This window comes from Coturnix japonica, chromosome 6, assembly GCF_054131305.1.
Source record: "Coturnix japonica strain WE chromosome 6, WE-NBRP24, whole genome shotgun sequence".
NCBI classification, from domain to species: domain Eukaryota; kingdom Metazoa; phylum Chordata; class Aves; order Galliformes; family Phasianidae; genus Coturnix; species Coturnix japonica.
The window spans coordinates 28,871,674-28,897,706 of NC_140668.1; the positions used below are offsets into that span (position 1 = coordinate 28,871,674).

Here is a 26,033-nt window from a genome sequence, read left to right on the forward strand (position 1 = left end):
CATTCAGACAAAATCAGAATTTTAAAACTTCAGAGAAAATATGAGGATCGTATCATAATTCATCTCTAAAGAGATCAACTCAGCAACAGGAACTGCTTTTGCATATCAATTTTGTAAATCAGTAGAACTTTCCGGGCAATCACAGACACCTTTGAATACATTAAGCATAACAGTGCCAGAGTGAGCAAGTAGCAGCAGTGCTTGTCACACTACACATTTCATTCTTCAAATAAACAGTCAAATCAGTCTGTCTTTATTACAGAATTTCAGAGCTTTGAGGCACAAATACTTGTAAGTGAGAATATTTAGAGATCCTTATAGCTTAAAACCTTTAAGGTTCTTCCTTTAATGCCATTAGTGATTTCTTTGGTCGCTATGTCATTCTTCATACCTGTGCACATAAGATTCTAGTTTCATGTGTGCTGACCATTAGGTTTTTATTTTTTACAAGTTTCTCTTATTCTAAAAACTGTTTTCTCTTCTAGTTTTGTCCTGCAATTAACTCTTTCCTCTTGTAATGACTACTCTGTTTCAGCTTTACCCATTTCAGAGCTGGCTAACGCTGTGATCCCCTCACCACATGGATTTAAAGTCACGTTTTACCTCTGCTTTTGGCAAATTTAAGCAGCATTAATACATATGCAGAATTAAGAATTACAGCTAACTTCAGGTACAACAGTAAATTGTTTTTCTTACTTGGTGTTCAGCTCCCTTTGGCCTGTTGTAATCATTCTGAAAGTCATGAAATGCTTCTTGTACCACTTTGTCCAAGTCCACTTTGTCCTGGAACTCTAGCTCTGGATTTCTCTCGAGAATAACAGATATAACCATCAGCAACTGTAAGGCAAAAAAAGACATTTAATCTGTTAAAGTTCTGGTTCTACAAGCACTGCAAACACTGCATATATTTGTTTCAAGATGGAAACAACTTAATAGTGGTACAAGTAATAGCCCACAGATAAGAATTAATTTTGATGCTTTTGATGAAAGAATCATTAAAAAACAGGCTCTCATAAACGGCTGCTATTTCAGGTGGCTATCTGGTTAAGGACAAAACAGAAATGACTGACATCAACATCTTACTTGGGGAGGCAGGGAAGTTATTCTCCAGATTATTCATTCATTCCAGTGAACGACCACAAATAGTGGTGGCTCAAACAGCAGAAACAGTGAAAAGCAGTAAATACTGAAACTTAGCATCTGATGTATAAACACATACGGTATAATTGCACTACAAGCAAGTTCTTAAAAAGTAAAGCCAACAGATGTAAAAAATATCAGTTCAAGAGAATTTACATTCCCTGTATCTCAAAGGTTTAAACAGGAAAATTAACATAAGTGACTTGCAGAAGTGAGCAGCACAATCTATACCGACTGTCTTTTGTTTGGTATCTGTGCTACCTTTTAGCAAAAAGTGGCCATGTTTCAGCAAGCAGCATGACCAGCAGCTGTCAGCCAGAACTGGATGGATCTAAATTATCTTACTGTGCAAAAAAAAAACAACAAAAAAGCACCTCACAGGCACCAGAGACACAGACTTGGGAACTGACAGTGAACACAGCTGACAGCACAGGTGTCAGTTACCAAAGGTACATATGCTCTTGATCAGTCCAAAAAGTATCCATTATTAGCTGCGCTGGTGAGAAAAGGAGTTTAAAGAAGCCTTTTGCTTCACATAGGAGACTTTTGCTGGAACACAGGGAGACTGAAAGTTAGTTGAGTCAGTAACACAAGGCAACTATTACATGGCCTCAGCAGTATGGGAAAGAAAAATCTATCACAGGGCAAACTGATGCTTTAGAGCAAGTTTTTCCTTAGACCTGAAAACTTGGTGGGAAAAGGCACAGGCTGAGGAATTAATGGAATTAGATGTCTCAATAGCTTTTGCATTCTCTGACATACATGTACTGGCATTGTCATATTTATCTATTTGCTAAAAAAGAAAAACATCACGGGCTCAGCGTATTCTGAGCAGGCTGACAGCAACCTGTTTAATCACAAAACAATCCATGGAGAAGGCACTGAAATATAAAAATGCTATTTCTGTAAATATTTGAGCATTTTAAAAATTGTGATTTTTTAAGTTGTAACAAACTCCTGCACATCACAACATTTCCGTCATTATTAGGCCACAGACCTCTACAATAATTTGCCTGTATTCTGGCCGGTCGATATCTTGCAGCATATCTTCAACTAGGAGGGAAAAATTCATTTCATACATCGTCATATCCGATAAGGTTGGTTGCTGAAAAATAAGAAATACTTGTACTGAGTAAAGATCATCTGCATTAAATCACTCCTCCACACACCCCAGTACAGGTTGTTTGCTTGCTGAATAATAATACACAGCCATTAAAAAGAAAGCATATTTCAAGAGTCCAAGGCAACACAGCTCCGGAAAGGGCATTTTAGTCTTACATCTGTAGGATCTTGTTTTAAAGTATCTGACTTCCATTCTATTCTAATTGTACTGTACCCAGTAAAGTATACTATGTATGGCAACATACAATTAAATATTAATAATAAAATAGTTCTCTGTTAATAGTAAGGTAGAGCAGAAATAATTGAACACCTCTGCATGTTTTACCTGTGGTAAAAATCTCCCTGCTACTATTAAACCATTTGGAGTTCTCTCCAAGATTTGCCACACCCTGTCATAGAATCCAGCAGGAGTTCGATTGAGAGAACCATCTATTTGTCGTCGGTTAAGCCAGCCTCTGTGGACAAAGGAAATGAATAATTGCAGGGGAAAAGTTTCACATTCAGAATGAGGACATGTTCTATGGTGTAAGCCATAAAGTAAGCAATGATAGCACATGCCTTGTCACGATGCATATACAGCACACACTGTGCTGCTTGGGAAATAAGGCTCTGAAGAGGGAATAAAATCCACTTGGTGAAGAACTACAAAAACTAACAGCAGTATTATGTGCCAAAGTTAAATTAAACTTAACTAGAAATTGAAGTCTGTGGGAGGACTTCTGATTTTAATCTTACTAATACAGCTAGGTGGAAGTATTGTAATTATAGCTTGTTTTCTTGCACACCAATGCAATATTTGGCAACTAGTTACAGCTTGGAGAAAAGATCACAAGTTTCAGGACGTGTGACCTCTCCAGCATTGTAGAAAAAAAAATCAAAATTCGTACGATAAACTAGAAGAAAGGGCGCTGAACAGCACTGAACAGTTACTTAAGTAGATGGTATTAAGTAATTTTGGCTCCTATCCCCTAATGTGGGCATCAAGGAATATAATGCTTCACAGTACTGCCAAAGTACATAAATAATTACTATAAGGTAGGGCTTCCAAAAGGATAGAGGTGAAAAAGGAAGCTGTAATGTAAAAGGAACAATTGTAGATCTTGGATACAGCTGAAAAAATGAAAAAGTGCATCTTTGCTACCTCTCTTGAAATAAATCAATTACTGATTGCAGATACTTTAGAACACCTCTTAAATGGGCAGGTATTTCAGAAACGCAAATTACTTGACCGGTCTTTTATGAATGAGAACAGGTGCCTCAAATCCACACATCTCATTACCTCCCCTGCTGTTGTGGCTGAAGAATATCCAACAAAAGCTGTTTCACTTCACTAGGGGACATCTGGTACAAGTCCTTGGCTGGCATATCCCCAGCACGGAATTTCAGTTCGTACTTCATGGCATGGATAATCCATCTGAAGTGAAGGGAGGAAAGCATTCATTAACTAGATGTGAAGTTTCCAAGGAGGAAAATTTAGTCTAGTAGAATATGTCAGGAAAATCCCATGTGATCCCGCAGTTGAAGCAGTTACTACAATCAAAAGAGAGAAGAAACATAACTAGTTTTCCTTCAGATGGTCCATCATCTAACAACTCATCAAGTCTAGGTTATGTCAAAGAGCTGTTTAGTCTCTATCAGAGCAGATGTGAAGTACTCCTAAAAGGTTTACCTTGTCACCAACATAGCCACATTTGACAGGTACTTTATTACTTTACCTGGAAAGGAAATAATTGTTTCCCTAAGTCAGGTCATGGTCTTTTGGACTGAAGGATTCTTAGTAGTTTCAGAGGCTTCTGAGATGTCAGGCCAACTAATTCAACCTTGCTTCACATTTGTTGTTTCTAGGATTATTCATTGAAGGTACAAGATGCCGTGTAATATTAGGCTTCATGGACATGCTACATTATCCAGAACGTACATTTTATTTACTGTGTAAATAAGCATCTTTTTCCTGTTATTAAGATTAACAAGCAAAACTGGTTTGAATTGATTCATTTTTTACTGTCAACTCAACTGTATCTGTGTGCAGGTTGTTCACTGCTCTTTTCTGTTTGCAGTGGCCTGTGACCTACAATGTGAAGAGTGGGCCTCTTACTGAACTCTTCACAAATAAGGGTGGGCAGAAGTCAGTTGATTGAAAGGTTTTACAGTAATAGGACTGTCAGGAACTTGATATATTTCAACATGAAACACTGAAAACAAATCAATAACAAGACACTAAATCAAATCATTATCAAACTGGAATGCTCCTTCTGTGAGAAGGTTAATTTTGCTCACTGAAGTGGGTGATAACACTGGAATAAAGGAAATTGAATCTCCAGAATTAACCTTGGAAGAAAGAAAAAAAAAAACCTGCAAAAAGGATAAGCTGCAGCTGATGAGAAAGGGGAAGAAGATTAACATGGATTTGTAAAGGCTACAGAAAAGTATTTAAGTGCAAAAGAACGGATACACTTCCAGTTAAATGTAAAACAAGTGACCAAGTTCTTGGTTTTACCAATGACCCGAAAGTAATACTAAATTAGAATCAGGAATCTTATACGCTAGAAAATAAGACTGCCCGTATACAACTTCAGTGCTGAAATGCCATGTTTTCCCTATCAAAAATACAGATAGGTAAATTCTAATCTTAAACGTTTTCAATAATTCTGTAAATCTCAGTCACCAGGACCTGCTGTCTTCAAACAAGTGCTTATTCAAATATATGTCTGTTCCTACCTGGGAACAAAATAGTTTCTGGCACAGTAACTCAAAGCAGCTTCCTAGAAATGTAAACCTGAAGCATATAAATTTTGCTGCATCATCTCATTTACATCTTTTTTTCAGTGTATCAGCAATCTCTGTTGAGGCATATATGTTTCCTTGCCATGATAGTAGTAAGTGCAATAGACTTTACTGACCCAATCCGTATCTTCAGCATGCCACTGAAAAGCTCGGGTGAATTTGAGATGATCCAGCCGATATGTATGACAAGTTCTTGCTGAACTACAGCTTCCCTTTCATCTTGTAACTGACATTTTTCATAGATGATGTTCTTAATGACTGCCGGGGATAAGGGATTAGAAATAACTACTTCCTCATGGCCAAAAGCTCCAAGTGTCACCTATGGTACATTGAAAACAACTCAGAAGAATTGGAAAGGAATAAAAGCACCACAGAAGCAATTAAAAAAAACTAAACGTCATGAATTCTGCTTTTAACAGTACAAAAATCATTCAATGTCAATGCTTGACAATTGTTAATACTGTTAGTTGGATGATATTCAATAACAAAACTCAATGAAGACCAAAGAAAATGTGGAGAATGTTTTTCCAAATTAAAACTCAAGTGCAAGTCTGCTGCTACAGCTTCAGAATCAGGCATATAATTAAGAATGTACTGCAGGCTGAGATACTCTTTCATTTCTGACATCCCAGCTGTGCGTGTCACACAAAGACAGGAACTTAATTCCGAAACTTGGTCTCTTATTTCTGTGAGCATCCTAAAAGCTACAGCCTTCATGACAAGAAGCTATTATGGTGCTGTCCTGGATTGTTTAACTGCACACACCCTCCAAAAATTCTTTTTATTTATTGTCAGTGAAACACACAGTGTCTCTACTTTTTCTCGTGCAATAAGGATCTTTATTAAAAAGGAGCTGATTAAGACAAGCTGGTTAAAAACTTGAAAATAAGCATCTGTAAATCATGCTCCATGCAGATGCAACTTCCTTTTAAGCTACAGAGCACTAGAAGCACACACCTGGCCATCAACATGGAATAAAATAAGGACAAATCTGTTATCGTAGCATTTCATCTAGTTAAATATATGAATATTTTATTATAGTAATAAATAATATTCATATTCAACTACTATTACTTGGAGATAGCTCCTCATAAACTTAATTAAACTTCCTGTACTAGCAGATAAATTAAAAAGTCCTCCTCAGGAAGGGAAGAAACACCAATGATTAAAATCTGTTTGGAGCAGAAACCAGAAATCTCAGCTGTCACTCCTTGTGAAAAACTAACTGACTTAAGCCCAATTACAAAGAGAGCGATTCTGTAGGGCACGTCGTTCTCTACTTTGAAAAATAAATCTTACTGATTGATTCCATCTTCTTTTGTGAAATAAAAGAGCAAAACTAAGAAAACAAAGCAGTTGTGCCAATCATGCCTAATCCAGACACCAAACTGCCTTTCCAAGATCGTTCTGTCACTACATGAAAATAAATTTATAAGCCCATTGTAGATGCAAATATTAAAATTATCTTCACTGGATTTTTATTTTTCTACAGATAGTGTATCTTAAAACTATTGGTTACTTTTAAAAGAAGCATTAGCAAACATCAAAATGAAAACAGCAAATTCTCTATTTTCTGTTATCACTCCTTAATACATTTCTGAAAAGTAAAGACTTACCTGTTTACCCTGAACTAAAACATTAGTAATAGATGGTGCAAGGCTGTCCACTAGTTTACCTAAAAGACTTGCTGCGAAGCGCACAACAGACCTGAGGGCAGAAAACAGAGCAATCCCACTACATATCAAAAGCTAGTTTAATGAATTCATGTATAGTTCTGAAGTCTGGCACAGCATTCAGAGATCTCAAAATCAACTGAATACATACATTATTTACAACGTGGAATTCAGATCCGATTTTTATATTATCTCCTCTGGATTTTCATTTTTAGTCAAGATACAGGTTAATGGATCAAAATTGAATTAGTTAGAACTCATTAAACTACCTACAAATGCCACAGAAAGCTTGTTCTTTTCTCTGCACCATCTTCAGAACAGACAACAGATGCCTACTTTTCTTTTGTGACAAGTCGTTCATTTTGCAAGATAACCTCAGTAACTTTTAAGGCCACTTAACAATAATTTTGCAGGAGAAAGAACACCTGACATCAAGGCTTTCTTTTGTTTTCCACAGTCAGGCAATATCTCACTTGGAAAGAAGACCTGCATAAACTGCTTGGTTTAAAACTGGCTTGTATAGAAACAATTTATTTCATTTATCCAGTTGACATTTAAAGATATTTCTATTTTTAATAATAATTTCCTGACAAAATACAAGTTTAGTAGACAAACATTTAAGGTTTTCTAGCACAGGCTATAAGGTTGCTAAGACTCATTCACCAACAGAGTTGATGAATGAGTCATAGCACTCTACATTGTTAGTATTAAATTCAAACAGGTGATGTCGATTCCTGCAAGAACTGCTATGCATTTCTCAAGAGATCACAAGCAAAGCATTTCTGAAATGCATAGATAACAATATCAAAATGCACATAAGCCATAAAGATATCACGGAGTTCTGTTTCAGATCTCTGGGCACTTTACCTGTTTCCCATGTACCAGTAAAGTAGTAATATGTGGGGTTATAGAAGAAGAAAATTTCTGTGCAAATGCAGCACTGTAGCGCAACACCAACCTATATGTATGTCAAATGGCAATCATGGAAGAGAAACGAAAAACAGTTTACGTATTTTCTTTCTAGAAATACTTTTGGTTTTTATTCTTATTAAAAAAAAACAAAAACAAAAAAACAACCATGACCAAGGTATTTTGGTTCTATCTTATTATTGGCAAAGGCCCATTTAACTGCAGGAACAAACTAAAATGAAAACCAGTTTTTAAATTCAAAGACTCATCTGTTAGGAGGAGTCAGAGTGGGGGAACAGAATTCAGGACAGGCTCAGCTCATGTCTTCGATAATGATAATATGAAATGAAAATACTAGTAAGCTTCCAGGCAAAGTGATTAATAAGCAAAAATAATGAACCACCAGCCTACTTGCTGAGACCTTCTGAAGTTATTGTGACAAAGTCAAGCTCCAAGTAAATTGTTTCAGGAGGAGCATGCAAAGTGCACGTGTACAAATATCAACTGAGTAATATTTGATCACCAGCCTTGTGGCAGAAAGCAGTTGGTATTATTTTGCCACACTCTGTAAGAAATAAGAATATTAATATTCTTATTTTTGTCTCATTTGAATTTCACTACAGCTGTATGTCAGCATCGGTTCTCATAAGAGAAGCAGCTTACTATTCCCTATTTTAAAGGGTAATGGTAAGAAAGTACTTGTTGTTTTTCTTTAAAGCATTATAGGCAAGATCTTCAGCCACAGTGAACGAATACAATTTTGTCAGAAAAGTTGTCTTTTTGTCCCCACCTCTAAGGGCGTAAGGAACCACTTTTAGTCATATGAAGCATATTAGGGAAAAAAAAGTGTGAACCAGAAGGAACACAGTGTCAATATACAAACCAGAGCTTCTTGCTGCCAGCTCGTCTATAGATTCTTTCAATATGTTCAGCAACAGTACCTGTGTCATAAACACATTTATTCAAATTACAAAACAACAAAATAACAGCAACAACAAAAAATACATTTAAAAGATGCATTTTTTTTCATTTAACAGAAGGTAATATTGGTGAGATCTGCTTCACTGAGCTTCTAGATTATAAGTTCTTGGTGGAATGCCTTATTGTTCACTTATTGGTGAACAATAAGTTCATCTATAGCAATACTACTGGAATTTGATTCTCAGAATCATAGCTCATGCTTGTCAGTGGGAATATCTAAGATCCTTCAGCTTTTGTTTTCAGATTTATTCATTACCAATTATTAATGCCAGTTACAGTATTCTCCAGCTGTATAAGGACAAGAACTTTTAGTCAGTGACTCAGACTGTTTAATGCAAGGTTCATATTAAAAAGTTTATCACCATCTACAGCTTCATATTGTACAAAACGTCTATCCAAGCTGGGCCTAAGCAGCCCAAGGTGTAGCAGTACTTCTTACACCAAAGTGTGGTCAAATGTGGTTATGCCAGTTGCTTACAGAGCAAAGGAAGTCTGCCTCAAGTTGTTCCCAGAGCAAGGAAAGAAGGACAAAACCTACTAAGGGCTGAAGTAAGCTACAGAGATTCTCCAAGTCCAACAATACACACAATGCTGATGAAAAGAGCTTCTTTAGAGGCTGCATGCTCTCCAATTCTGACCATGTCTTTGGACCGACACTGTATTTCAACAGTGCTCTGTGAAGCAACCAGTGAATTTTTACTCCATCCTACACTGTTGTTACACGTTATGTATGACATCCTTAATAGAGTACTGCTGATAAGAATTATGAAGCAAGGATCTACAACATGGAATGGTGAGTTACACTGCTCATGGAATACTTGAAAGAATATTATGTACTCATAGTGTTCCTCTTTTTCTGAGAAGCTCTCATATATACCAAGGTAGCTAACAATAATAATTATAATAATGAGGGGGGAAGCAGGGAAACAAACAAACAAAAACTTTGCAGCACAAAAGCCACAGGCCCAAGTACCTTATTCTGAATTAATTTACACAGATTTAAAGCTTGTGAGCTAATGCAAAGCCATAACATAAAACTGAAGTAGAATACATCTTTTAGATATACTGAATTAGAGCTTTATGACCTAAAAGTAAAATGAAAACAAATATGCAAATTTGCCTTTAGTTTCAGTTTTACATCCAAGGTCAAATCCCCTATTTCTATATTCATTTGTTCAGAATTACAAACAGATAGATCAACTGCATACAGACAATCTACAAGAGTTTATATATTTAGTAGCTCATTCCTCACCACACTGTGAATTTGCACGTCACATTTAATGCTAAAATTGCTTTAGTTGCAAGGAAGACAGCTACACAACTGCATGTATTCATGGCCCTTACTCATCTTCATTGCAATTAAACATACAGCTGCTTCCCGAAATATTCATAATACTCACATGGAAGAGGCTCTTACCTTCCTTGGTGATGAAATTCGGTCCTTCTCTTTTAAGCAATATGCTCAAAAGTAGAGCTTGACTTGCTAGGCAATTGCAGTCCTTAAAAAACAGCAACAACATAAGCACAAGTAGCCTTCACATTGTCAGCAAAGCAAAATCAGAGGAACAATTTTAAAAAAAAATAAGTGAAACCAAAAGGCCTTGTTGTCATTGAAGATGTGTATAAACACTTCTAAAACTCTATTTTTAAGAGAACCTAATCACAAATATTCAATATCCTGTATATGCTGCATCATTTTCACTGCTGCTTGCAGAGACTTCTCCTTGGATCAAATTTAGATGAAATAAGTTGGCTTCAGAAGTTCCCATTGAACACTGGATCTAGAAATGGTCAACAACAGTTTCCTTTAGATATGGGAAAAATACTAGACAGGAACTTTCCCTTGGTAACATTAAGAAATGACCAGTTTATTATGGTGAATTTCAACTAAAGTCTTTGGAGCATTAGTCTAAAAATAAAATATTTATTCATAAGATGCTTGACTAATTGATCCCATTTTAGGTGGTCATTTATTACCAGAAGATTGAGATAGCTGGGAAAAATGAAAGCCAACAGAGCACAACAAGCCAGAAAGTTCTGATGAGTATGAAGAGGCACATCACACATTTTATGTTACTAGCCATGCTAACACTGAACCATAGCACTAATCATGTTGATCTATCTGGGTCACTTAAAAATAGCACCAGTAAATAACATCTCATTTCATGGCTGTGGAGCTGCACTGTATTTTTATCAAGTTTTCTTACATCGAGTTTCTGCAGAATCTCATAGGTTGACTTGTTTTTCCAGTCATTAATATTTATGTCTGGTTGCTGCTCAAGTTCAGAAGCATTTGGAGTACTAGATTGTCTCTTGACTTTTGAATGTTTTGGAAGATCCAACTCCTCCAAACTCTTAAATACGGGAGCCCTAGAAAACAAGTATTTCATTTCTTCACATTTCAGAAAACATTTTAATTATCAAATACTTCATCATTAATATTTACAAATAGCCTTACTCTTCTGATTCAGTGATTCTTAGGAAGTCAAGCTGCTCCACAACTGCTCCAGATATTAATGTCTGAAATAAAAAAATGATAGTTAAAATTTTTTAAAAATGCAGAAATGTACATTAATAAATGGTGATTTGACCCAAAAGCCACATTCTCAACATGTTGCTGCTGGTGTCCACTGGAAAAATCATGTATCTACAGTTCCAAATATCTTTACACTTCCACAGTATTTCTTTCTTAAAATCTCACTTACAACAGCAGAAGCCTCAGAACCCTTCACCTCTGGAGTATTAGCTGTCGTTAACCAAATCTGGCTTCATTTTGCCCTCAAATGCGATTGTTCTGTTATTTTGGGTTACAGTACAGTTATACACAAATGCATGAGAACTGAAGCAGTGACAATAACAAAAGAAAATCATGAGAGGGTAGCAAATGCCTGTGGTGGGCCTGATGTCAAAAAGAATAGTCCAATTCACGCCAAGACAACAGCTTAAGTCAGGCTAACAGCAATCCTTCCTCCTCTCTTTAACTCTTACCTGTGCAATTCCTTCTGCTAGTTCTGGCACATGCCTGCCCCACAGAGTACAGAGCTACCTCTGAGTACCTGCAGCAAGGCATCAGATCCCATAACTACACCTTAGTTATTTCCCGTGGTAAATCTTTAGATGAAAAATTGAAGGGAACTCACAATACAAAGTTAACACATCATGTCTTATACTCCCTTTTTTTTTTCCCCCTCAGTTACGTTAAAGCCAAAAATAGTGTTTCCATTATTATTCTTAATAGATAAAAAAAAATTAAGCAAAAGCCAATGACTGCCACCATCATCTTAAATATTTTAAAACCACTAGTTATGTAAGTCGATTGAGTATGCAAGGGGAAATTCACCTCCAGATGACTGTAAGAGCACTGTGTTTAAAATAAGGACACAAGATGTAGGCTGAGAAATTTCTTGTCCAGTAATGCATCAGTTTAATCAAATGCAAAGCAGGAAGGTCACTGCTGTTACAGTTAAGAACACAAAATCTAGAAAAAGTGCAAGATGTTACATGGACAATAATGGCATTTGCTGTAGGATAAGTAAATGCTAACAGGAAACTACATGACCTACATGTGACCAGTTAGAAACACATAAATATTTGAAAGACAGCAAAGATACTTTATACTATTATAGGTCTGAATATTTAATATACAAATGTCCCAGCTGTTCCTCACACTCATGGTTTTCCAACGTACAGGAAATCTTATCTCTGTCTTTGCTCTTGTCATCCTTCTTACGAAAAGAGGCGTTCTTTGATAGTTATAAGTGTATATAAATACCTAAAATAGAACCTGACTCAGTAATTTGCACATTTTAATGAAGCAATGTTCTTCTTTAGAATTAATTCAAACAGAAAAGATGTTTAAAAAATTGGCCTTTATTCTTCCAAGAATTTCAGTATATGTGAAACACCTTTTTCCTGTTGATTACCTAATCAAAAACCTCTATTTTTAACATGATGGTTTTTTCAGGTAATTTCAGAAGATTACTGAACATAAAAACCTCTCCTCCCTTCTGAGAATCCTCTATGAAGATTATTGCTTTTTGAAGTCTCATCACAACAAGCTAAAATAACCCATGGTTCTTCAGAGACAAGAGAAAAACTGTACCAGATGTCTTGGTTCTTGACTTCTTAACTTTCATCAAAGAATTGTTTGAGTTGGAAGGGATCTCTACAGGTCATGTAGCATGTGAATTTATGACAGCAAGTATGTAAGTTCATGATACTGAGAAAAATATTCATAAGTCACATGAAAAACAGAAGTAATAATACATGTACCAATACTAGGAGATAAGAACACACAATTCAGGAAAAGCAGCATACCTGCACTCTGTCGACATGAACTTTCACTCCTCCAACAATTCCCTTTTTAAAGGCTGCCAGCATATCTAATATTGGATTGAATCTGCTCCCTCTGAAATTTTAAACAGAACCTCATTAATCTTGTAGCTAGGAAAGAATTACACTGCAAATGATGCTTTTATCTTTCTCTACCTTATATTGTCTTCACGAATAAGTACAACAAACAGCGGACGACCGTGCATTTTCCAGTACTGCTTAATGAACTGCAATGCATTCTAGGTAAGAAATACATGTTAGTGACCAGGCAATACAGCAGCACAATGTACAACAGTATACAAAGCTAAATACTAGAAGAGCTATCTTAAAGTAACACCACTGGAAACCCCAAGAGATTGTAAAAGCTTCAGCTAATAATGAAACCACTAATAGTTTCAGATTTCTTCAAAGATAATGTTATTTCAAGTATTCGGATTTTCTGAAAATACTGCTAGGATATGCTTTGATTGCAGACTGAACTAGTGGGCAAACCTGTATGTACTGAGCTACTGGTAATGACCTAGCAAGAATGCAGAGGAATCCAACTCTGGAATCACTCATTATCACTAGTGCCACCATCTATGCACTGGGGACTTAACAGGTAAGCTGCACAAAGCTGCCATCCTTACATTGTGGAAGGAAGGCAATTTTTAATAGCTGTACAAAGTCTGGTAATATTTCTCCCAGATGAGGCTTTCATATTTCCCATAAGCAGAACAGTCATTCCTTTCCACAGCCAAGAACATCTGTTTTCTCAAAGAAACTGAAGGTAGTTTGTTTGCTGCACTGAGCCTATCCCAGTCACTTTCAGTTTGTTGGTTTTTTGTTTTTTGGTAAGATACAGATAATCACTAGAATTCATACTGACAGAATATTCACCTTAATAATCTAACAAACTGCATTATTTTTACATTATACAGCGTTCACCTTTCAGACTTGTATTTTATCAAACTTCAGTTTATTCTCCTAGACTCTTTTCTGTCAGTTTCTCAAAGGCAGAGTTACAGATAGGTCTGTCTTACCTTAATGTCATCAATCAACATCATAACATCCTGAGACATGTAGAAATCACTTAGATCAAAAATAATCGAGTAGCAAACAACAGTCTTTCCGAGTATTCGATAAATCTATTGGGAGATAAAGCTTCAATTACTCTTTTCTTTAAAACTGTTCAAACATTAAAGTAGCTTAAATGAAAAAAAGACTATTTTGAAACAACCAAAGTAACAGTTAAAGTATAACAGCTGAACTTAAAAAACATTACAAATAAAACCTACATATCTAATTTCAAGCACATAGATTTTTGTAAGGTTTGCAGATCTACACTCCAGCTGAACTGGCTCACGTCAACAGCAGTTTTGTTTTGGACAAGTATTACTGAAAATGCACATTTAGGAAACCCGACAGTTTAATAGCAAGACAGCATGCACCTTCCTAACAGCAAATTATGTTACAAAGATTATAAAAATTAAACATGAGCATAAAACAAATAACACTTAAATTCTATTTCAGACATTTTAGACACTAATGCAATGTTTATCTGAAATGTACATTAATACCAGTATTGTAAAAATGTAAATATTTCTTTCAGAACCTTTGATGTTCCAAGGCATCCTACAGGCCTGTCTGGTCTTCCGGATAATCCCAGTTTGTCATTGATTCCTAAATGGAAGTAGGCCTGTGAGAAATAAACATGAAAACTGAAGGAAACCTCAATACAGGGCATACTTATGCTCACTTATGTTCTCAGAATTCTACTGAGAACGAGATCCATAAAATATGGTCAGTTTTCCTATTTTATTTTTCTTTTAACAACTCCAACATGTGGGAGCGACTTCTCTTGAAAGCACTGTAATCCTCCCTCCCTAAAGCACTGGAATCCTCCCTATCTACACTGTCTCAAAATTCAGCAAAATCTTGATTCCTATAACTAGGTCTTGCTTTTAACTTATTAGTCATATTATTTTTCTCATCTATATAATCTGTAGTATTTTTTAATTATTTAAATTGTTGTGTAATGCTTTTCTTATGTGGATATTAAACAGTAATAAAGGACCTATATAAAGATATTTAAGTCCAATTTTAGTAAAGGTGTGCAACATGCAGTACATTCATGGGATATCTGCCTGTTAAACCAGAATTTCAGGACAAATACAGTCAAAGAAAATTTATTCTGAAATATATTGTCAAGAAAACGAGCAAGCAAATATGGATTGAGAAATGAGCAGGGCTGAACATAAACATGGATATTTATTTTCTCTGTGAATACTTTCAGATGTAAGTGGCAATCATTGTTTGGGATAATTTTTCTGAATAAGCTGATGAAGTTCTGGTATGTCAATCAGCAACATATTTCAGGCTTTGTGAGCTTGGAGAAGTATTTTCTGGTTTTGTTTTTTTTCTTCTCTGAGTCCTAACAAGCTTCTAATACCAATAATGGCATCAGTCACCCTGATGATGATTTGGATTCAATCAACCCTGATTTCAGAAGGAGAAGCTTGTGTAGCTGTGAAACGAATCACTACCATCCTCAGGACTAGAATATTACACACATGGATTACACTTTCCCCAAACATTCAGAATTTATCAGGCTTGTTCGAGACTATTTTTGTAACGCAAAGTTCAGCAAGAACTTCATGTACCTGGTCCACGACCAAACTCCATGTGGTAAAGTATAAATACATCAAGAGCACATCTGTGATTCTTGATCACCTTCCCTGTCTGACAGCTTCCTGCAGTTTGTTAAGGGCTATTTATGCACAGATGGGACTCTTTTCAAGGTTTGGTTTTGTGTTTTTTTTTTCACTCCAAAGGACTGGTTGTAACGGAGATCAAGTATTAAACAGACACTCAGTAATCATATGGATTTCCATAGGACTTTTGACACGTTTATCTCCAATTGCTAATCAAAGCACTTATTCACAGCAGCATTTGTCTTTTTGCTTTGAACATACTTCTAGTGGAAACAGCAGTGGATGGCTTGAGGCACTCACTCAGCATGTTCAAAAGTGCTGTATCTAAAATACTACAAAGAACTGAGCAAAGAGAGGCCACAGTAATGCTAAGAGAAGGCTGAAATAGACCCTGTGCAGCCTGTGGATGCAACTCATTTTTTACTACTGGCTTCACATGGCAGTGACATCTGCTGGAATAGATGCAGCTGACCTGGCATCATCAGTGAGCTCAGCATGGATAAGAACTAAATGGGCCAAGTGAAAGTATATGGTACTCAACTATAGGACAACTTGCCTGTATAGAAAAAGAAACAGCTGAAGCTTTCACAGGGTGATAAAAATGATACTGAACATCTCCTTCTCTCTATTAACTTTTGTCCATAGATGTTTGAATGTGCTGAGTCAAACAGGTATATTCAGAAGAATGGACTTGTAGGAGAAACAGTTATAGAAAATGTGCATTTTTAGAGGCACTATCAAGCCATACAATGTTTACGCCTGCTGCCTTAAATCCATTTATTTCATTATTGCTCATTTGTTTGTGTTCGTCCATCAGGCTTTCATTTAGTCCTCTGAGCTATTAATATTTTATTTTATTCTTTTTCTTCCTAAATGGCTCAGGTGAGAATCTGGGCTTCACTGCAAGATCTAATTGACCAGTGTTGGTATACACTGCAAATGAACTAGATTAACACAAAAAGGTAGATAACAAGCCTAAGGAGATAAATAATGATATAAATTTGTTCTATTAAAAATGATAGATGGGTAGATACATAATTTTCAATATAGACTCCTTACCTTGACAAGTTCCTTCTGAGCCCATATCTGAATTGGTTCCACCTGCTGGGGAGTCTGAGTTTGGATTCCATATGTGTTCAGAAAAACTTGCAGGCTACAAATAAAACAACAAATTTAATCAAGAATTAGTCTTTGCTTTAGCATTTATCTTGGCAGTGGAGACACGAGTAGCAGTATGAAGTTCAACACACTTCCTTGAATACCTTTAGCAAATTTAACATGTATAACATTCAGAACTTCTTTACTGCACACATTCTTAATACAACTAAGTACCTACCGTTGACTTTCTGCTATCAGGGCCACATGAACTACCAGATCATTTTCCAGAGGTCCCTAGGATATAATGAAACACTGCTTATTAGCATTATTGTGAACAAGAAAAATATCTACTTAAACAATTTAGGAGCAGGACAGTCATTCACTGTAAATGAAACAAAAGATAAGAACTTATAGATCTCAACTTGCAATTTGAAGAATTCATTATTAAGCTTCAGATATTCATTTCTACTGTTTAATTAAAATAATAAAAATAATAGTGAGGTAGGAAAAATATTTTGCTTTAAACAAAAAATTTAATGCTAATAATCAATATATTTTCAAGTGATATGACATAATATTTTGATAACTGTTTTGTAAAGAATGAAGTAACTCAGCTGTTTGGGTAACTGATAATATCCACTTCAGAGTAATGAACTGACTTCAACCCTTTACTCTGAAATACTTGGACCAGAAAGCAACTAAGAGTTATATTCATCTAATCTTATATATTACATTGCATACATGAAAATATATATTTAAAATGAGATAACAGTATTTCCTTACATTGTTAATAACAAAGATATTTCCTTTTTGAAATAAGTAAATTATTTTACATCAGTAAGCCGCACATCAACCATCAATCTGGGGGTTTTCTGCCTGCTTGTGTTCAGAAACTACCAGAACATGAATGAATAAAAAAAATAAATCCTCCATTAACTGCTTATATAAAAATACATCATTTTCTGTGCAGATGGATAGATAGATTAATTTGGAACAAAAAGTTCAGAGTGAATGCCTGCTTGTTCAGGCATCTGTGAGTCTTGATATCATGTTAGATCTTGGGGATTTGCAGAACACATTTTCTAACATCTTCCCAAAACTACAGCAGTTCTGTGCTTCTGCTAAAAACATTGGTGTTTCTGCCACAGTGTGATGGAAGATGTGCACAAAGAGACCAGATTCAGAAATCACTAGTTCGAGTGACTTGTTCCTCCTCAAAATCCTGCTATCCATTTTTTAAACACACAGAAGAAAGCACAAACCAGTTCTCCATAATCATTGTCATATGGTTTTTTTTCCAACAAACAGCAACGACTCGATGACAAAAAGGGACATCTCCCTCCAAGACTGCCTGAGATACAACTTGGGAAACAGTCTTTATGTTAAGGTTCAGCTTAGTTTTATTGCTGTATCTCAGAGACAACCTCTGTTGCACTACATAATCAGCCAAATGCAAATCTGTATATTCCAAATCTTCTTTGATACCGGTGCAGTAGCCTGTCATACACAGATGTATTCCATGACATGCCTCATTTATAGCAGCCAGTAAGTGATGGCTCTGCAATAGGCCATAACTAAGCAAACGCATCTGCTGCAAAACTGGCACATCACAAACTCTGGTTATAAACTGCTATTCTTAAATAAAATCACACATTTTTTACTGACTAAGCAAAGGTGGTTTGTAACAGAGCAAACACTCAGACAGCAATGAATTCCATCTCAGCATTAGACTTATATGCATGCTTTTATTGTTTCCTCCTTGTTCTAATTTCATCATGCCAAAACCTGAGATTTATAGGAACGTATCTTGAAGTAAAAACCTAGATAGAAAGCCTTAGAGCTATGTTCAGATTTATGATGCCTGGTTCCTCAATATCTCATTCAAATCTATTTATTGTGTGTTGGGTTTCATGGACTGATGAACTCAAAATCATTTCTCAACATCTATTGCAGTTGTTTTATAGAAGACATGCAGCTTCCATCATCTTTATTTGGGAAGACGTGGCTGTGTGAAATTAGTAGACTTTGAGAAATCTAACTGGAATTGCTGTAAAACTACAGAAGTGCTGTAATGTTAAATGACAATGAAAGTAACTTTTCATTTAGCAGGTAGAGACCTGAAGGACCATAAGTAGTTTGTGGTTGAGAAAAGCACATATAAACAGTCAAACTGCTCATGAAAGCAACACCCTTTAAGGATAACTATACACAGCATTCACTAAACATTAAAAAGAAAGAAGAAAAAAAAAAAAGTGGAAAAGCAAGACTCCAAAGTAGTCCACTACATAAATCTTATTGCTGTTGAAAGTTCCATTTTCACGTGTTCTGTTTCATGTTTGTCTACTAACCCCAACTAAGCTGCAGTTCACACAACATCAATCACTCTCCCCCCAAGACACTGCCACAGACCCCCTCCACCCTGGGTTCACCCTTCTGCCCTGCATTTCCTTGTTGGGTATCACAGAGCAGGATCTGTTTCAGCTGCATCCTGCACGCTGTGCAAATGATAAATAGACCCTGGTGTTTTCAGAAGACAAAAATAAATGACAGATTAGTTTTCCTCCTCTCCAAGAAAGCCATAGTTTGTAACAAGGTTAAAAAGAAAGCAGGTTGAAGGGAGAAATCCCTGGCTCCGTTCCTGGCACTAGAAGAGAAAGCAGCTCAGTACTGGTCTGCTGTGCTCTCACTGGACAGATGCTATCACTATATGCCTTTTGCATAAATTCCCAGGAAATCTCACAAGTCTGAAAATAATCAATTTGTTTTGTACATGTGTGAAAGTGGCACAGTATTCATTGGTTAGAATGGTACATATTGGGCTTTCTAAGCATATGGAGGAAGATGAGGAATACTGAAATAGAATGCAACATAAGAATTTGTACTTAAGCCAAATAACCCACCTTGCTGTTAATAAACTGCAACTGAAACAAAACACATCTGCTTCAGAAAGCCTCTAAATGCTGCTTAACAGTTTGTGGTCAAGGCTCCTAACGCACCAGACCTTTTTTAGTGAAATACAATATGGACATAAGTGTGTCTTAAGTTCCAAATAACATTTAAACATTTTAAAACTGTGTTAACTATGGTAGGCAAATGATTCAGTACAAATGAAAGCCTAGAATGTGCTCATAAACAACATTACAAAATAAATCATCCAAGATGATACATCTCTTTAAGCCATCAAAAGTAGACAAGGCTGTAATCCTAAACATAATTTTCATAGCTGGAAAATCCTAAAAAGCCGCAGTCTACATATACTTTGCCTTTTTATTTCCTTTTTACCTTTGTTACCTAGTTCTCTGAAAACAGAAGAAATAAGCAGTCCATCATTTCCAGGAGCATAAGTGAAGTCTTCACAAATCATTAAGACAACCATGCAAAACATTACAAGATTATAGTCATTCCACAGAGGACAATAATTTCATTAATTAATTGCAAATCTACACATGTATTTCAAGTTAACCGAGCAGATAAATCAGTTTTACTCTGACAATTTAGTAGCATTATGACCTTTTGTTGAATACAAAGAGTCAGCAGTAAATCAGCTTTCATCTGCTCCAGTAAAACAAAACAAAACCAAAAAGTACTTACCCCCAACTCATGATGTTTCCCGCATATTACTGTTACTGTGCAGACCCTCGTATACTCTAAATCACTAAATTCTCCACAATAGAACCCAACTGAAACTGTTATAAATGCTTCTGGATATGGAGACCCTAAAACATTTTTCTAATAGCTGAACACAGCTTTTAAGAGAAATCCCGAGTGAAGGAGAATACCCTTTATTATCTTCTTTCAATAAAGTAAATGAAGCATCGTTTATTCCACCTTTTTTCGGTTTTGTTTCATTGTTTTTTGCTTTTTTTTAAACTGTGAGAGATATTCAACATGAATTTAAGCACCGCAAAGCAAATTACAGATGCAAATGAAAACCTGATTGCCATCAGACTTGGCATTTTTTGGAACAAAGTCTAGAAGTAGCAAAAAGAATCTTCTTGCTGCACCACACTGTTATTTCCCTAAGATAGAACATACCAAGACCTCTCCTTAAAATCAGATAACTAATTCTCAGGGGGCATTAAAGTAGGAAAGAAAACATTTACTTTTAGATGTAGACTAGGTATTTCAGTATTAGTGACAACACATGAAAACTGTCCACTTTTTATCAGAAACTGAAAGCAGAGCAATGTGTTCACAGCTATAATTATACTGATGGTCGAGGTATTAATTCTCCTTTCCAAACCACCTCTGTGGTGCCTAAAACAAAACCCATTTCTGTATGTCTGTTTTTCTATACAAAGTTTGTATGCAACAAATCTTCTGCTATTGACTCTTCAGCACAGTAAAACCCTTGTTGACACACGTATTTAACAAAGTTTTGCTTACAGATCCACATATCAGTAGTTCGTGCTTACTGTGCTTCACAGATAGGTTGTGCTATCTGAGCAGCATCCAGAATTCCTCATTGTGTATTACTGATCCCATACAGATAGCGTTAGCCTATTAAATACGGCGTTGTTAGCTTAGTGTCTTCTGAAGCATGCTCAGAAAAGCAAATGAAGAAGCAGCTTGTGTTTGGCCCAAATTACTACTCAGCTGAAATGGGCAGAAGCATTTCCTTAGCACACTGATGATGAACCTTTCTATTACACATTCAGTAAAGATAAGTATTATTGAAGTATACAAAGTTGTACACTAAGCATAAAAGTCCTAAAAATGAAAACACTGTAACTCACTTAAGGATAAAATGTTTCCAATTATTTAATGCGCTATTTCAGTTGTATCACTTAATAACCATTACTTTTCAGAAAAATATTGTCATGATAAGCTTCTGCTTACCTGATTGGAAAATCTCATACTAACGTTCCGCTGCTCTTCTGGAGGCACATAACGTCCAATAGGGTCAATATCCTTAGGACTCACTAATTTGTCAGCTGGAAGTTAATGACAATAAGGAGGCACATAATCAAGGAGGGACACAAACATTTTATGTAGTCATTTCTGCTGCTATAATCTCTGTCTTAGATTGGTGATATACACACAGAAAGGACAAATTATATCAATTTTCAAACTAATGACTCAAGAATCAATCTTGCTACAGCTAATTATAATACTGTAGTATTTAAAAACAATGCTTTTTCACAAAAATGACTAAGAACATTTTACACAGACATCAGACTCCACAGCAGGCAGAAGTCACCAAAAAGTTCTCAAGCCACAACTATTATTATAGAAAAGTTCTACAGCAACAAGAATATGTTTAGTCTTGTTAGCAAAACAGCTGATCTGTCTAAAGGCAATCAGAAGACTTGAGTCCAGAAATGGACACAAAGTATGGGATATCTCTCAGTATACTGTCGCAGGTAGAAAAATAAACCAAGAAAAAATGAAGACAACACCAACCCTAAACCTCCATTATTTTAAGCTCTCTCTAGAAAGGAGATTAAGCACTCCAATGAAAGTAAGCCTATTATTTTTTAATACTATGCCACACAGTTAATTAAGACAGCAATTTATGAACTCAAAATACACCCTGGCACAGGCCTAAGATCTGAAGAGACACCACAGTGCAAAGAAGATGCAGGGCAGGCACTTGGGTAGGGCAGTGAATACGGCAGGGAGGACCTGCCACTGCTGGGAGCTGTGCCAGCAGCAACCCTCAGCCACAATCCCTGTGAGCTGGATGCTGTGAGCATCAGTCTTCTGTTGGGGGGATGCAGCTTGGCTCTTGCCAGGAAAGAACCTGGCTCCTCTGCTTTGTACTGCTCCTGCAGAGTCACAGTCTGTGTCCAGGTGGTTGCATTTTAAAAAAGCAAAAACTGGATTATAGAAAAATTATTAAAAAACATGTGGAGTTTAACAACATACTAACACATGAGTTACCAAAGCACACTTGAAAGAAAACAATCATCCAAAACTACACATGCAATCAGACTTCTCATGCTGGTTAAAGGTATGAAGGTTAGTTAAATTATTTGCAGTACAGGTGATGCAATAAAATCGATTAACCAAATGATGCGGTGACAGCCTCTGCCTCACAGTCCTGAAAGGCAAGGGCTGTTCCTGGAATCTTTGTTCCATCTCCACTGTTTTCTACTTTGATTTACATGGCTCAGAAATTTAAATATATAATCAAAATCATTTCTTAATAAAGACCAGGATAACAAGAGAATATTAGGAGATTTAGCCTAATTTTCAGTATTGGTGCTGTCTTTTTTTAAAGAAGATGCTCAGTGTATATTCATCATTGTCAGTAATACAAGTTTACTGGAATGCAGTTTGATCTGTACTCATCCCTAAGAACACACGCCTTATCTCTAGGAAGCACCAAATACATTAAAAAAAACAAAAAGCGGAAGTGTAAATCTTAATAAAAAGCAAATAAAGATAATGCATAGCCACTGAACTGCATGCATTTTCAATTGCTTAACACAGCCGAATACTTCATGCCTGGGCATTACTTTCCCTTACTCTAAAATGAAGGCCCTACTGTGAAAACTATACAGCACGGTCACCTACAGAAGAGAAGTAAGGAGACTGAGCAAATACAAACTAATTGCAGGCCCTGAGGCAACACGATTTCTGAAATGGATGGCAAAACAGGGAATGAGTACCTTTCCAGAAATTTAAGTGTTTGGAGTCAGGTTTCCAATTAATAAGCATCAACTAACAAGCAAAGTAACACACACAAAGACTTTCATCAAGGACAAAGTTTCCACACAGAAAGGGGTGACATTAAATACACCAATTGTAAATTGAATAAATAGAGTCATTAATATCTGATAGCAATCACAGGTGAATAGACCCAGCTTTATCAAATAAAAATAAAAATCCAATATATACATACAGTGAGTTTATGAAAAAAAGGAAATAATATTTCGAGAGAAGGGGCAGGAAGAGCAAAACCTATTGGATATGGTGGAGATAAAATTCAAAATCAAGAAAGGAAACAGTTGTTAGGACAACTACAAAAAAGCAATGTAAAAAGCTCAGCAGAGGGAAAAATCGATATGCAGCAAAAGAAAGTTACAACAGTCAAACAGCATAGTCAAGGAGCATTTGAAAAGTAACGTCTTTCTCATAAAAGACACATTAAAGTTGTTTTCTCGATTAAAAAATGTTTCTCTATTAGCCCTTGCGCCCACTCAAGTGAGACCAAGAGTTCATTTGTACAAAAATTCACCACAGTAAGCTTCAGTGGTCTTCAAAAGGCAGTGTCAAATGACCTTCTAGTCTACTTTAGGAGAAGGATAAAAATAATACACAGTGAAGAAAACATTGTCACTTTTATTCTGAGACTGTAACCATTCAAAATTTAAACGTTTTGTTTAAAGCGATAAATAATTTGGACTAAAAGCTTCAGCTCACATATAAACACCATTATTTGGTACAAGTTGTATAGCAATAGCTAAGCCACAATAAGTATTGTGTTATTGTATCTCCAGGACCCAGGGGAAAGGCATCGAGCTGAGTCAGAGGAGGTTCAGGATGGCTGTTAGTAAAAGGTTCTTCATCAGGGGGTGGTCAGGAACCAGAACAGGCTGCACAGGGCAGTGGACACAGCATAAGGCTGCCAGAGTTCAGTGAGAGTTTGGATAATGCTCTCGGATGTAGGGTTTAAGTTTTGGGTGGTCCTGTGTGAAGCCTGGAGCTGAACTTTATGGTCCTTCTGGGTCCCTTCCAACTTGGGATATTTTACGATTCTATGGTTGTTTATGATCACAAAGAAGCAAGGAAATAAGAGGAAAAGTCAGGAAAAAAAAAAAAACAAAAACAACTGAGAAACCTATCTTGTTAAAAAGATTTTTGATATTCTATAAAATTCACTGTACTTCACAGCATGCTACATGCAACATAAAAATTCAACACTAAGAATAAAAACCAATTTTTGCCTGCCAAGTACATGCCAAAGCAGATGACACACATGCTACCCACAGTCTATTCAACACTCAAGCCAGAATGTTCAATCAGATTGAAAGAAACCATTAACAAATAAATATTCTTCACTTATAATGAATCAAAACCTGACAGCATTTCCTCAGCCTCTTACCTAGGAGTTTTGCAATGATATAAACTGCTTGTCCCCACAAGAAAAACCTTCCATCACGTCCACTGTTACTAGGAAATCGTTTCTGACTGCCAGGGTTCTTCTTTTCCAGTTCAACAAAATCAGCTGGCACGTAGTAATACTTGGGTACAACAGGACATCCTATGGAGTTTTAAAATAAATATATGTAGTAAATAAATTCCATTTTCATTATTATTTGATGGTATTTCCCTAAAACAGCTCAAGTGTTAACCTGATAGCTATTTGATTGAGCAGAATGTTGTCACTCACCATTCTCTCTCAAAACTCAGAGCTAGAGTAAACTATTTTTCACCAAACATTGCCACACAACTACTTCCCAGAGCACATATTCCATCCGGACTGCACAGAATTTTAATCACAGAAACCAAAATGCAGTACAGAGAAGAAGCCAGACCCAAAAGAAATGAAAGCTACATCAGAGTAAAATGCCTGATATTTTCTCTTTGCATTTAACAGCCACCTTGGTTGAAATTAAAACGGTGATTAAAAATTAGTATTAGTATTTTACTAGCAGGAAACAAAATATTATTATTACCCTTTCATTCTGACTTCAATACTCATTAATAGTCATGACAGTAATTTTATGATAAAAATAAAACAGTGATTTAAAAGAACAATTATCAAATAATACCTTCAGATGTATGTTGAAGCACAGGATCCAGAAGATCCTGATATTCCTTAACTTGTGCAGAATTTCCTTTAAAAACTCCTATAAAACAAAACCAAATAAATTAAAAAAAAAAAAAAAAAAAAAAAAAAGCAAAACATTCATTTAATAGAAGAAATAACTTCAGTGAACTTAAGGTTTGCAGAAGAAAAATACAGTGTTTATTTTTCAGCAGTGCAGAGCCAACACACTAAATAGTTCATGAAAAAGTAGAAGAATAAACTCTAACTGCATATTTGCTGTTCCAGCTAATTATTGCAGAGATCATGAATCAGCCATTGTTTTATTAACTTTAACTGAAATCAATGTCAAATCGCACCACACAGCAGAGTTCTGAACTTAGAGAGGACATAAAAGGGAGTAGAACACAGACACCCTGCCCACCTGGCTCTAAGTAACTTCCTTAATTACTGCAGAAAGATGAAGCAGAGCTTGAGTGCCAGGCTGTTTCTAAATAATCAGAACAGTTTCAAGCTTATCTGAAAATGTGTTGCCTAAAACTCCCAAGAAATAAGTACAAAATAAATCTGAAGAAGTAAATTGAA

At 36.0% G+C, this 26,033-nt stretch overlaps 1 protein-coding gene across 6 annotated transcripts in view; it reads right to left on the reverse strand.

Annotated features, from left to right (window-relative positions):
- Positions 1-26,033, reverse strand: part of PHKB (phosphorylase kinase regulatory subunit beta) — a 57,965-nt gene that overhangs the window by 1,782 nt on the left and 30,150 nt on the right. For 3 of the 6 annotated variants that reach the window (XM_015873921.3, XM_085551037.1, XM_015873923.3), the window contains 19 exons: positions 25,453-25,530; positions 24,783-24,941; positions 21,572-21,666; positions 16,971-17,026; positions 16,694-16,787; positions 14,536-14,619; positions 13,964-14,068; positions 13,098-13,180; positions 12,927-13,017; positions 11,068-11,129; positions 10,817-10,979; positions 10,027-10,108; positions 8,512-8,569; positions 6,663-6,753; positions 5,163-5,365; positions 3,542-3,676; positions 2,588-2,717; positions 2,138-2,245; positions 697-837 (listed from right to left, as the gene is read on the reverse strand). In XM_015873921.3, the coding sequence (XP_015729407.2) occupies positions 697-837; positions 2,138-2,245; positions 2,588-2,717; positions 3,542-3,676; positions 5,163-5,365; positions 6,663-6,753; positions 8,512-8,569; positions 10,027-10,108; positions 10,817-10,979; positions 11,068-11,129; positions 12,927-13,017; positions 13,098-13,180; positions 13,964-14,068; positions 14,536-14,619; positions 16,694-16,787; positions 16,971-17,026; positions 21,572-21,666; positions 24,783-24,941; positions 25,453-25,530 (2,018 nt within the window). Of the gene's footprint in view, positions 1-696; positions 838-2,137; positions 2,246-2,587; positions 2,718-3,541; positions 3,677-5,162; positions 5,366-6,662; positions 6,754-7,586; positions 7,678-8,511; positions 8,570-10,026; positions 10,109-10,816; positions 10,980-11,067; positions 11,130-12,926; positions 13,018-13,097; positions 13,181-13,963; positions 14,069-14,535; positions 14,620-16,693; positions 16,788-16,970; positions 17,027-21,571; positions 21,667-24,782; positions 24,942-25,452; positions 25,531-26,033 lie in introns of all 6 variants that reach the window. The other 3 variants (XM_015873920.3, XM_085551038.1, XR_014947496.1) reach the window with 2 other exon arrangements.